We start from the raw sequence: 14,284 nt of genomic DNA, 5'->3' as shown, positions 1-14,284 counted from the left end.
TGCCTCGTTTCCCTTTCTATTGAAGCTTAGTAAGCAAATTCCAGAAGTGAAGGATGTCGACACCAGAAAATCGAACTTGTTTCAGTCTGGTGACAATTCCGACAGAATATCAAGCGACGCGGATGCTCTTGGGAACAAACGGTCAGGGAAAGAATCGGTGCATGGGGACCTCAATTCGCAGGCACAAAAATTTAATGTAATTAATATGGACGATGATAATTTAAATGTTGGAATGGAGACCCACCTAGGTACTTGTCTTGCATCGCCTAATGCGCATAATGGGTTATTGAATCTCTAGTAGAGAATGGTTGTTTTGGGCCACTCCTATCTACTAGGCCAAATGGAGCTAATTTTTCTGCAACAACAGGTGATTCAAGGCCTGTCTCCCCAAAAGAGAATGGCAACTTATTCAGGAAGAGACGTCGTGTGATCTCCCCTCCAAGGAATCAGACATCTCAAAATTTCCCTATTTCTACCTACAATTTTGCTGCTATCCCCACACATTTTCTCTCATTGACCTAAATGTTTTAGTTATTTTAACGCCTCAGGAGGATTCAATCATCTACTATTTCTCCTATTCTAAACAAAAGGAACTAACAGTTGAAATTGGAAAAAAAAAGTAGGTTTCAAGATCAGTTCAGATGATCCAATCCTCAATGAGTTCATGGGTGAGTCTGGAGAGGGCTTGGGCTTATAATGAATTGCATCACTTTAAATGTGCGAGGTCTAGGGGAAGACCACAAGGTGAATTGGATTCAAGCACTTAAGTACAGATATAAAATCTCGTTTTTTGGAATTCAAGAGACCCAAATGTCAATCGCTGAGGTAATTGATGTTGTTAGGTGTTAGCGTTCCAATGAGTTTGAGCATGCATGAGTTAATGCAGTTGGTGAAAGACTATACAGGGGAGAGAAGACGATACAGAAAGCGTATGGAGAAGAAGAACAATAACAGTGAAGAGTAAAACCCCCAACTTGATTGTCTCAATCAATATACTGCAGAATATATAGAGAGTAATTACAAGGGTAAAAAAGGAAATACCCTCAATTATAAGGCAAAGATTCTGCCTTAATTACAGGGCATAAATGCTTGATTACCAATAATTGGATGGTGGATTTCTGTAGAGTTTTGGGTTGTTGCAACGTTGGGTTGTGAGGTTGCAGGTGAGGTTGAAAACGAGTGTTGCATATCTTCAGCCATATGGTTGGCCCGCAGTTATTGCTGTGTTTGACCAGGTACAGACCCTGCACTTTTATTTCTCAAAGGAAAATCCAATTCATCAAAAACAACATGTCGTGAAATATAAACACGACCATTTTTTAAGTCCAAACATCTATAGCCCTTGCGAGTATTATCACAGCCAAGAAAAATACAGTGAGTTGATTTTGGCATAAGCTTGTGAGAATTATACAGTTGAATGTAAGGAAAGCATGAACATCCAAAGACTTTGAGAAAGCGATAATCAGGGTCACGCAAGAGAAGTTTTTGATAGGGGGAGAAAAAATCTAATTGACGCATTGGGAGTCTGTTGATGAGGTACACAGCAATGCTAAATGCTTCGAGCCAAAACTTAAATGGAACGTGTGATTTTGTCATAAGACACATACCCATTTGGACTATGTGTCTATGTTTTCATTCCACTACACCATTTTGTTGAGGTGTATAGGGACAAGTGATTTGATGTTTAATTCCCCATTTTGACAAAGAAGCTTTAAATTGCCTACTAGTGAATTCACCACCACCATCGGTTTGTATAGTCTTAATAGAATGAACAGCTGTGATTTTTCTAGATAGCTGATTCTCAATTTGTGTTTTAAAAGTGGCAAAAACATTAGTAACATCAGATTTATGGAACAATGGAAAAAGCCACACATAGCGAGAGAAATCATCAATTATTGATAAGTAAAAACGATGACCATTCATAGAAAGAACCGGGGAAGGGCCCCAAACATCAAGGTGAAGCAATTCAAGAGGATGAGAAGCATTAAAATTTCTAGGAACAAAAGCTAGTTTAGTTGATTTTCCCATGGGACATACATGACAACACTGTGTTTCTGAAAGTTTGCCATTTATTGGTAAATTAAACTTGCTACAAAGAACTTTAAGAATATTAGAAGAGGGATGTCCTAAGCGATCATGCCAGGTGTTGGGAGTTGACCGTTCGCCTAAGAGAGCAACTGGACTGTGAGGTGTATTTGGATTGAATGACAGCTGATATAGACCTCCAAAACTATGACCAGAAAGAAGAATCTCCCGCGTTTGAATGTCCTTAACACAAAAACCACACCAGTCAAGCTTAAAGAAACAATTGTTATCTTTAGAAAATTGGCGAATGGACAATAGAGGTTTGTGCAAATTTGGAATAAACAAAACATTATTCAATTTAAAGAAACGATTCTTATGAAGGAAAGCAGATTTACCAATACGAGAGATAGGTAAGCTTGTGCCATTACCAAAAATCACTGAATTTTTACCTGTATAATGAGAATAATCGGACAGGCTAGAGGGATCCGGTGTCATGTGGTTTGTAGCACCCGAGTCCAAGACATAAGGTTCAGAATGTGAGAAGTATGCAGCATTGTTACGTTGTGCACAAACTCTCGCATCATGACCATACTGGTAGCAAAGTTGGCAATGAGAATCGAAGTCAGGAAAGTGCCCCTGGTGAGATGGAGTGGGTAAAATTCCCCGGCCATGAGAACTTCCTCCTCTGAATGATCCTCTTGTGCGACCACCACCGTCCACCTCTATAATTTCGTCTATAACTATTGCTTCATTGTTGTCCAACCCAATTATTTCTTCCCTGATTGCCGCCTCTACCAGGATTAGGGTTACGACGACCATGGCTCCCCCTATTACCATTCCCACTGTTATTGGGACGAGATGATGACTGAGGTTAAGAAGGGGAGGTTTTAGTTGCAACTAGGGCTGTAGTCTGCTCAACCGGAATTATAAATTTTTGTTGTAACATTTCTTCTTTAAGAAGCAATTCCGTCAGTTCATCAAGATTAAGTGACTGTCGGATATGTGATGAGGACATAGAGGTGAGAAATTCTTTGAGCTCAGCACCGAGACCACCAAGAATGCGTTGAATAAGTTCACAGTCTTCAAGAGGTTTTGCTGCAGCAGTGAGGGAATCTGATATAGTTTTGGCTTGAAGAAGATAATCTGAAACCGAGAGGTCAGTTGGTTTCTTCAGGTTGTGGAGACGGTCCTGTAAGTTTTCAATTTGGATAGCCGATGTGGAGCCAAAACGCTTTGCTAGAACACTCCACGCTGCAGGTGTAGTGTCACACAAGTTTAGGTAAGGTTGGATGGCAGGGGTAACAGTGCCTTTTATCCAGCAGCAGATCAGGTCGGTTGCATTCTTCCATTTGTGGTGATCAGGGTTCTCTTTACCATCAGCAAGGGTTTTTGGGGGTGGGTTTGGGTCAATAACAAATAATAGTTGGTGGGCTCGTAGAAGTGTTTTGAATAGGGTACTCCAGTTTACATAATTCTCTTTGGTAAGATGAGTGTGAGCCATGATGGCATTAGGGTTGTAGAAAACGGGAAGAGATTGGGAATTAGTCATTCCTGATGAACCAGAATCGTTAGTCATGGTTGATTCAGAATCCATGACCAGCTCTGATACCATGAAAGACTATATAAGGGAGAGAAGACAATACAGAAAGCGTATGGAGAAGAAGAACAATAACAGTGAAGAGTAAAACCCCCAACTTGATTGTCTCAATCAATATACTGCAGAATATATACAGATTAATTACAAGGGTAAAAAAGTAAATACCCTCAATTATAAGGCAAAGATCCTGCCTTAATTACAGGGTATAAATGCTTGATTACCAAGCCTAACAATCATACTAAAAATATATAAAACTATTTATTTTGTTACAATATTTATGCTTACAGTTGGAAGATTGGGGGGCCTCCTAAGTATATGGGATAAGAAGCTCTTCTCAGTCGTTGAGATTGTCAAATCTCGATACTTTCTTATTGTTTCAGGGTGTTGGGCCGACGTTTCAATCCTGATTAATTTTGCTAATATTTATGGTCCTCAGCAGGTCTCTGGTAAAGCTAAATTACGGGATGACTTGATTACTATCAAAAACAGCAAAGTTGGAGCTTGGGTTTTCCTTGGGGACTTCAATGCAGTCCGCAGACCTGATGAAAGATTATTTTCTCAATTTTGTCCAATCACAGCAGCAGGATTCAATAACTTCATTGCTGAGGCGGGCCTTATTGATCTAAAAATGGGAGGCTATAAGTTTACATACTCTTATCCGAGGGTACCGAAACTTAGCAAACTGGACCGTTTTCTTTGTTGCTCAAACTTCATTGATTCGTTTCCCTCCTTATCCGTGATAGCTTTAGACAAGGAATTATCTGATCATTCTCTGGTCCTACTTTCCTCGGTTATGGTGAATTTTGGTCCATTACCTTTTAGATTTTTTAATTCTTGGATGGATAGAGATGGTTTCAAACAAGTAATTACCTCAGCTTGTGCCAACTTCAAGGGTTCGATCGGGAGTCCAGACTCTTTCTTTGCCGCCAAACTCAGGCACTTGAAAAATGAAATCAAAGAATGGAGAAGGAAGGAATTTGGGAAAGGACAGGAGAATCTTAATCAAATTAAAAATAAAGTGTGGGAACTGGATACTTTGGCCGAGACTAGGCCTTTAACTGAGGCTGAAATTGGCAAGGGATTCCAGAAAATCGGAGATTTGGAAAGGGCATTAGTTAAGGATCTAAAGCAGAAATCTCTTTTTTTTTTTTTTTGGAAATGGCAAATATATTATTAAAGAAAGGAACCCACTCCTAGCAAGGAGCTAGAAGAGGGACCAAGTAAGAAACGTACAAGTAAATGCAAAGTTACAAGTCATAAAATGGAGATATCCTCCATTCCTCCCAACTACACATACCCTTATTACTCCAATGTTTAACCCAAAAAAAAGTCATAGCCTTAATGTATTCCAAACCATTATGAACTGAAATACTCTCGCAGTGGAATAGTCTTTTGTTTCTAAGTCTCCATAAGTTCCAAATCATGTCATAGCAAATTGCAACGAACCGTTTCCGTTTCCTCTTATTCCTCCCCCATTTGCTTGCAAAGTTTATCAAGTCATTGATTGTTTGTATGGACTCATGCTCACCTGTAATGCCACACCAACTCCAAATGCAGAAATGTCTTATTAGATGGGCTGTGGATGAGGACGAAAACACAAAATTCTTCCACGCATATGTTATTAATAAAAACAGGAAAAATCTAATTACAGGACTGATGATTAACGGGCGCTGGTCTACCAACCCGGATGTAATTAAATTGGATGCCTTTTGTTTCTTTAGTTCTAAATTCCATGGAAAGCATCCTTCCTGTCCCAAACTTTCAAGCAGTCGGTTTGTACGACTATCTCTTGCTGATGCTCAATTCCTTGAATCTCCATTTTCTCCTAAAGAAATCAAAGCTGCTGTGTGGGCCTGCGCTAGTAACAAAGCACCAGGGCCCGATGGATTTACTTTTAAATAGGGCTGACAATTCTCGACACGACCCGCGACACGATACGAAATAAATGGGTTTGGGTTGAGTTTTTCAACCCGCCAACCCGCTAACCCGCCAACCCACCAACCTGTTTATTAAACGGGTCATATATGGGTTTCTTAAAAAATAAATGGGTTGACCCGCCAACACGTTTATATTCTTAATAAAAAAATTATTTTATTTTTAAATGTATTTATGTATCAACTATTAATATTTAATAAGTATTATATAATATATACCATTGATTCATAGATCATTTGACTGTTTTGACATTTTAACTCGTAGTGGATGGTCTAAGGTCGTAAGTCGTAACCTATAAGGCTAAGTCTGTAGCATGTTTCTATAAATGCTTTTAATTTTCATTTGGATGTTTAATACTTAAATGTCTACAATTTGGACCCACGAACCCGCCAACCTGTGAACCCGTATAAATAAATGGGTTGGCGGGTCATATATTGGTTTATGTTCCAAACCCACCAACCCGTGACCTGTATATTTAAATGGGTCGTGTTTGGGTTGGCATATTTTGACCCGCCAACCAGCAACACGCCAACCCGAACACGACACGATTGCCAGGCCTACTTTTAAATACATTAAATCCCATTGGGACCTCCTTGAGGCGAATATAATTAATTATGTGAAACACTTCGAACATGTAGGTGCACTATCTCCAGGTTGTAACAGTTTGTTTATTTATTTGGTCCCAAAAACCAAGGATCCCCTGAAGATGAACGATTATAGACCCATTAGTTTGATCGGATGCCTCTATAAGATCGTTTCTAAACTCTTGGCGACAAGGTTAAAGCAAGTGGTTGGTGCTACCATAGGAGAGGCTCAGTCAGCATATGTGGCTGGGAGAAACATCCTTGATGGGCCTCTCATTATCAATGAGGTGTGTTCCTGGGCAAAGAAATTGAAGAAGCAAATTCTGCTGTTCAAAGTTGACTTTGATAAAGCCTTCGATTCCATCAACTGGGACTACATCGATTCGGCACTAGATCAAATGGGTTTCAGGATGAAGTAACGATCATGGATTCACAGTTGTTTATCTACTGCTAAAGCCTCAGTCTTGGTCAATGGGAATCCCACGGAACAGTTTAAAATCATGAAAGGTGTAAGGCAAGGCGACCCCCTGTCACCTTTCCTCTTCATTATTGTTATGGAAGGGCTAAATGTGGTGTTGAACGAAGCATGTGAGAAAGTCATCTTCAAAGGTGTGAACCTCCATGAAAACTGCCCTTGTATATCTCATCTCTTTTATGCCGACGATGGGCTCTTCATTGGTGAATGGTCAAAGGCAAATATAAGTAACCTGGCTCGCATCCTTCGTTTCTTTCATGCTTCTTCGGGGCTAAAAGTAAATTTCAACAAATCTCGGGTTTTCGACATTGGTGCATCGCAGCTACAAGTAAATAGATGGGTGCGTCTTCTTGGGTGTGAGCAATCTACCCTCCCGTTTACATACTTGGGGGTGCCAGTGGGTGCTAACATGAAGTTAAAGAAACATTGGAGTCTGATCGTAGACCGATTCAATGCAAAGTTATCAGATTGGAAAGCAAGAAACCTGTCTTTTGGAGGGAGACTTACTCTTATCAAGTCGGTGCTATCACTCTTACCTTCATATTATTTTTCTCTTTTTGTAGCTCCAGGTGCAATTCTTAATGAATTGGAAAGGATTAGAAGACTGTTCTTATGGGGTGGCACGAAGAACTTGAGGAAAATTCGTTGGGTGGGCTGGGACAAGGTAACAGTTGCGGAGGAGATGGGAGGTCTTGATGTTGGCTCCTTAAAAGCATTCAACATTGCCTTATGTTGTAAATGGAGGTGGCGGCTAAAAACATAACCAAACTCCTTATGGGTCAAGGTGATTCGAGTTATTCATAGGCTTGAAAACCAAACAGACGACTTTCTTGCTAGTAGATCAAGGTCAGGTGTCTGGTGCTCTATTGCTAAGATAAAACTCGATCTGGTCAAGCACAATATTCCTTTTAATGTTGTTGTAAGAAAAGGTGTAAGCTCAAAGGAGGCTACTTGGGTGTCTGATTTGGCAAATGGAGGGCGATACATAGTGGTGAGCATGACGCAGGCGATCGATAATTCAATCTCCTCTACCATCTGGGGTCATTTCCATTGGAATAAAGTTGTTCCCCTGAAAGTATCATGTTTTGCTTGGCGTGCAAACTTAGATCGGATCCCTACAATAGTTAATCTTCACAGACGGGGAATTAGCAGTATGGATAAGAATTGCAGCTACTGTGGTGTAATGGATGAGACCACCGATCACTTATTATGTAGATGTCCTGCTGCGTGTTCTATACTGGATCAGGTGTTCAGATGGTGTGGAATCCAACATTCTAGTTTCTCGTGTGTTTCTGAGATTCTGGATTTTGCCTTTAGTTGGGGAACTTGTCCGAAGAGAAGGAGGATGTTAATCAGCATTTGCTTTGGCATGTTTTGGTGTACATAGATAGCTCTTAATGACAGGGTGTTCAACAACATAAAAACATTTCCAGAAAGAGTGGTGGATATAATTAAATCATTAGTGTATTTATGGTTTAAACATATGAGAAAAAACAGAGTCTGTAATTGGATTGATTGGACCGCCCTTTCTCTTGCATTTGAAAGGGCTATTTTGTTTCTTTTCTTGTACTCTTTCCAGTCGGTTGCTGCCTAGCCCCTTGCTAGGCTGTCCGCTTTTTTATTTAATATATATCGGTTACAAAAATTATTATTATTATTATTATTATTATTATTATTATTATTATTTTATATGTGTATCTAATTGATGAAATACCAGTGATCACACATATGTATCTGTAGGTTCAATAATAAAGATAATAATAATTGTAACAATACTTATACTTATATTTAAAATAGATAGTAATTATTAACAAGTAATAAAATTGAATTACTGTTAAATAATTATTTTTTGATTAACTATAAAGATAATTACACGTAGTAATAACAATAATAATAATAATAATAATAATAATAATAATAATAATGGTTATTGTTATTTAAAGCAATAGTAATTAATAATATTATCAAGAATTAAATTATTTGGTACATAACTATTTTCTTATTAAGTATAAAGATAACTGTACATAATAAGAGTAATAATAAAAATAATAATATTAATAATTTTAATAAATTGTAATTAATAATAAGATGAAAAACTAAAGTAGTGGTAAATAATTATTTTCTTATTAATTCTTCTTATTATTTATAATGTAAATTTGGAAATAAATTTTTTGATTCATCGGTAATTACCGAATGAAAACCGAGAACTTCTAAAAAAACATTATTATTTCATTAAATATCCATCGGTAGTTCCGATAGATTTGCTATGACATGATAATCGGTTGGTATTAATATTGTGTTAGTAATTTAGAATTTCCTATTTGGTCATAAATCCGTTAGAATCCTATTGATATTTTCCGACATAAATTTCCATTCGTAATATTTGTCGGACATAAGGGGCCTTTCTAGTAATGTGCCACACAAACACCTTCTCTCACTGAATGTCGACCTCGGCATGTTTATGCCTACTCTCTCATTCCACTTTTCTTCCATTCTTGCCACTTCTTTGTATTCTCCCTATTCCTTTTGTAATTAAGGTGAAAATGTACCACTCCTAGGTGGAAATGAGTCACCACTTCCAAAAGCCTTATATATATAATATGGTATATATGGAGGTCATATTTTTTGATGACCATATACAATAACATGGTTAATCAAGATTAATTAAGAATGAAACCCACATGTTGTGCCTATTATGATCTTACCTGTATTAATTTAAAAAATCACTTGGAATAAAGAAGCCATGCATTGGAATTGGGAATTAAAGCCGCACTTACGAAGTACTGTCCCGTGTGAAGTCGTCTTAATTATTCAATCAATTTTAACTACCAAATTTGAATAGATTCATGATAATATGGGTTTTATTTGTTTTTGCCATATGTGTATTTTACAAAATAATAATAATAATAATAATAATAATAATAATAATAATAATAATAATAATAATAAAATAAACCTTTTATTTATTTATAATTGAGCATGTACGGAAATGAAGAAATTGTTATATGTATTATGGGAAAAAGTTTATTAATAGAACAACAAGGGCCTCGATTGTATGCAAGTTTCAGTTTTATAATCATAATCATCATTAAAATATGGAGAAATTCTTAGAAAAATGTACAATACCATGGATTGGAATTGGGAATCACGTGATGTGATTAAGACAAAAACCTACTCCGACCAAGTAATTAATAAACTATAACATAAAACATCTTAATTATAGAGATACTGGACGCTACAGTAGTTAAAAAATAATATTCCAAAACTTCAGAAAAATAAATAAATAATGGAAGCACCTCAGTTTATTAGAGCTCTCTCACGTCTCAACACATAGGTGATCTTTGGGGAATGCCCTTTCTTCTACTTATGCTTGAGGCCATATCCTCTTCAGAATGAACGGGATTTGATGATATTCTTCCACAAATGTAGAGTCCACTTCTCTTTTTTCTAACAAATTTGGTGCACATCACGCTGATGTTTTCTGAACTCGATGAACCTGAGCATGAGCTCATCGGGTCATCATAATCCATGATGGTCGAATGAGGCGTTTCATTTGTCATATCATCATCTCCATTGTCATTTGGAATGAAGAAATCTGGACCTAGTTGTAAGGAATTGCATACCCTTAAGAATGGTGTGAGGTCTCTATAATGTTTAAGCACAAAGTCCACCTAAAACATTCAAATTCAATTAAGTTCATATATAGTTCAATTTGCAAGATGAAATTATACAGTCAGATTTATTTTCCTATAACGTCTTTTCTTGCCTTCGTAAGATCGCTAGTATATGTTCCAATTTGGAGCTAGAGTTTACCTTTAAATATTTGATATAAACAAAGACAATACACATCCCATGTCAAAGTTAATTGTCAATTCACAACACCCATGATCAAAATTTTAAGTTTTGATAATGTTATAGTATTAGTTTTAGTACGTTGCAAAGTTCATTGCTCTCTATTTCCAAATTAAATGTTATAGTATTAGTTTTAGTACGTTGCAACGTTCATTGCCACAAATATTTTTTAAGTCAAAGTTCTATGAAAACTTCGTCAGTAAGTTATATCAATACACTCATATAAAATCAATACACTCATATAAAAACGAGGGATGCATTTACTATTGAGCTTAGCATAATAGAGTAATCGTCAAAACTCAATGTTAATTATCTTTTGTAAAATTATTGGGATTATTGATGACAACCCACAACAGAAATATATGACACGAAACAAAACCGAGAATTTTCTTTTTTTAAAATTTGAATCAGTTTTGTGTTTATGTTCTGTTTGTCTTTAGTATAAAAAACAGGACCTCAAACCGTGTCATGTTAATGTTTCAATTTTGACGTGATATTAATCTTTGTTTGTCAAAGTTTATGGTTTTTTGTATGATTAATTATGCATCAACATTTAATTTATGTTATCTTATTGTTGATTTTTATGTTTGAATTGGATTATTTTGATGTTATTGCGCTTACTATTTTCCAATGCCGACTAGGCAAATAGTGAAGGTTAATTATGATATGTTCTATTAAATTCTGGATAATTCCAGTTAGAAAAATTTTTAGTTTTGATAATCGATGAATTCTAGAATATCTAAAGGTTTAATTAACGTACAAAATCTAAATTCTACCATTAGGGTAACAGCTTCTTTTGCCTCCTTCTAGCATCTCGCAAGTAACTTTTAACAAAATCCAACGTTCAAAAAAGATTGTGCATATTAAAAAATAAAAATTATATACTTGAAACGTTTAGTAACTACAGCCATACGGAATCAAAGAATTGTAATAATAGAGCATTAATTGTCCAATTTTCTTCCTACTTATCATTAATATTTTCTGTTCCATCAACTTCCTTTCATATTTTTAACGGCCATCAACTTCTTTCATGACAATAAATCAGAAAATAATGATTCCCGTCAAATTTGTTCGAGTTTGGAATCATGAAAATTGTGCATGCTATTTTAGTTAAAATAGAGGAAATAGGAGCTAAATTACCTTACACCCTAGAGAGCAATGGATGAAAGGTTCTTGAAGGCACCTATCACAAGAAGTACAAAAATTCCCAGAGCCCTTAAGTTGCCTGTTTTGAGGTCTCATCTTGATAAACACCACTTTTGCACTATTGATGGTATAAGCCTAAAAAAATTAGGAGCCAAATTAACAAATATTGGATTGAATTATGATGTAAACCCTTCTAATTAATTTAATTTAGCTTAGAAAGCTCAATTCTCAATTAATATGTTTTGGGTTTTTTTTTTTTTTTTTTTCGAATTATACCTGAACATTTGAGCAGTCAATAAGTCGCTCTAATTCTTCCAGCCTTACCACATCATGATATACATAACGACGAACTTGAAGAAGCCTATGTAATCGATGAAAGTGAACACAGTGTGGGCAGATACTGATGCAACAATCCAAACAACATATATTCTTCTCGTTCTTTTTTAAGTGTTCATGAGTTGAACATGCTGTGAAGAATTTCTGCACGTAGAGAGCTTCTAACCAAGCCGGCTTGCGATTTTCCTGCAATCATAGAGTATAATACACAACTCATACAAACTTTCAATAATGAAAAAAGATAGAAACACATAAGCAATTAAAAATAATAGGAATTGAGTAAACTTTTATATATATAACTACTTCTATATCTTTATACCATGATCACATAAACTGTAGTTCTAGCAATAGTTATACGAAGAATAGTGTTGAGCAAAAGAAAGAAGTGATAAGAGGATGAGTATTTATTACAGGAAGTGTGTGTGGGGTATATATATATATATATATATATATATATATATATATATATATATATATATATATATATATATATATATATATATATATATATTCAATTCAAGATATCTTTTACAAACGCATAATTTCACCATAACAAGAATACTTTTTTTCTAAAAATTTCTGTTAAAAGATATTTATTCACCTCTAAAACGCTTAAATAAATTAGTTTTGTTGAATAAAATGTATACATATGTTGTGCTAGTTCCAATAAATTATGTTTTTTTTTTTCGAAATATAGACAATGTGTGAAAAGTAATTTGTATATATTTTCAAAATATTCAAATGTGCAAATACATACATGTATGTATATGGGGAATTGTTCAAATAAGAATCACCAAAAGCTTAGAAACCATTAAGAAAAAATAGAAAACTTTCATATCTAGCTAACGTTGTATGTGCGCCCAACAAGAAAGTATACTAATAAAATAATCATTAATTATTACGTTTTCATATTGCTGTTCAAAAAATATATAAATATGACTACCCAGTTGAGTAAAATTTGAGTTTAACCGAAACAAAATTAGCTACATGCAAAAGTCTTGTTCTAGTTAATTTTACGGTGGCGGTAAGGAAACCCCTTAACTTGATTTGCAAAGTAATTAAGTGAAAGAGTAAAATATGAGAGCGAGAACGTGGGTATTGTTCCCATGCTTCACGATATTGGCTTCGTTTCTTGAACTAGTCTTTTAGGTTAATATAAATTAATGTAGTCGCCTTGGATTACGAGCGGTCTCTCTCTCTCTCTCATATATATATATATATATATATATATATATATATATATATATATATATATATATATATATATATATATATATATATATATATATATATATATATATATAAAGCTAGCATTTTTTCTTGAATTTCATGCATTTGAAACCCTCATTCTTTTTTTCTTTCACCACATTAATTTGAAACTCCCATGACTTTTCAATTTCTTTATAATAATAATTATAATTTGGTAGTTAGGTTAAATAAATATCAAATCTAAAGTGTATTCATATATAAACTAAATTTCATTATTAAAATAATATCTTTAATCTACTTATAAAATTATATTTTTTAACTTTTAACATATTATACTTAATTTATTAGTTTTAATATTTTGTTGGATGTAACCATTATCATTTTAAAGGTATAATTTTTGAACAATTTGTATAAAATATTTAAATTATTAATTAAAATATAACATTATAGGCTCAACCTAAATGTAAATTTTATTTAACTTAAACAACCCATAGATTATTTTATAAATAGTTAAAAGTGATAAATTGTAGTGTCTTTCTAATAATAATTGTAAGTTGGTTAATAAGGTTAAATAAATATCAAACCTAAAGTGTAATCATAAATAGACTAAATTTCAATTTTAAAATAATATCTTTACTTCTATTTATAAAATTATGTCTTTAAATTTTAACATATTATATTTAATTTATTAAATTTAAAATGTTGTTGCATTTAACCATTATCAGTTTAAAGCTACAATTTTTAAACGGTTTGGACAAAATACTTAAATTGTTAATTTAAATATAACATTACAGTGTCAACTTAAAAATAAATTTCAGTTGGACTAAAAAAACCAAATAATATTTTGTAAATAGTTAAAAGTGATAAATTATAGTGATAAATGCAAAAAACTAAATTGTAATATCAGTTTAACTAAAATATTTCCTAAATATATTTATATAATCGTTAAAAATTTTCAAATAAGTAGCTTAAAATAACTTATAATAACAATAGTTAAAATAACTCTATATATATGATTATATTGTTACCTTTAAAATCAAAAAATAATGTTTGATGTTTTAAATAATTATAATGATAGAAATTAAAACATTAAGCAAATAAATTTTAACAAATTAATTAACAATA

The 14,284-nt window shown here is 34.0% G+C and overlaps 2 protein-coding genes across 2 annotated transcripts; one reads left to right on the top strand and one right to left on the bottom strand.

Annotated features, from left to right (window-relative positions):
* Nucleotides 1-3,599: 3,599 nt before the first annotated feature.
* LOC145050198 (uncharacterized) lies at nt 3,600-6,560 on the top strand. The gene is made up of 3 exons (XM_078998487.1): nt 3,600-3,699; nt 3,910-4,695; nt 6,196-6,560. The coding sequence occupies exons 1-3, from the start codon at nt 3,600-3,602 to the stop codon at nt 6,558-6,560; spliced, it is 1,251 nt and encodes a 416-aa protein (XP_078854613.1).
* Nucleotides 6,561-9,684: 3,124 nt separating this feature from the next.
* Nucleotides 9,685-12,361, bottom strand: LOC145051459 (protein RGF1 INDUCIBLE TRANSCRIPTION FACTOR 1-like). The gene is made up of 4 exons (XM_078999433.1): nt 12,270-12,361; nt 11,891-12,136; nt 11,609-11,749; nt 9,685-10,287 (listed from the first exon to the last, which is right to left on the bottom strand). Exons 1-4 carry the CDS (start codon nt 12,270-12,272, stop codon nt 9,940-9,942), a joined length of 738 nt encoding a protein of 245 aa, XP_078855559.1. The 5' UTR covers nt 12,273-12,361; the 3' UTR covers nt 9,685-9,939.
* Nucleotides 12,362-14,284: the final 1,923 nt, after the last annotated feature.

The sequence above is a fragment of the Lactuca serriola genome, chromosome 5 (genome assembly GCF_051521515.1).
Source record: "Lactuca serriola cultivar US96UC23 chromosome 5, Lser_US96UC23_V15, whole genome shotgun sequence".
NCBI classification, from domain to species: domain Eukaryota; kingdom Viridiplantae; phylum Streptophyta; class Magnoliopsida; order Asterales; family Asteraceae; genus Lactuca; species Lactuca serriola.
The sequence above is the reverse complement of the archived record's forward strand: the minus strand, read 5'-3'. Positions and strand labels throughout refer to the sequence as shown.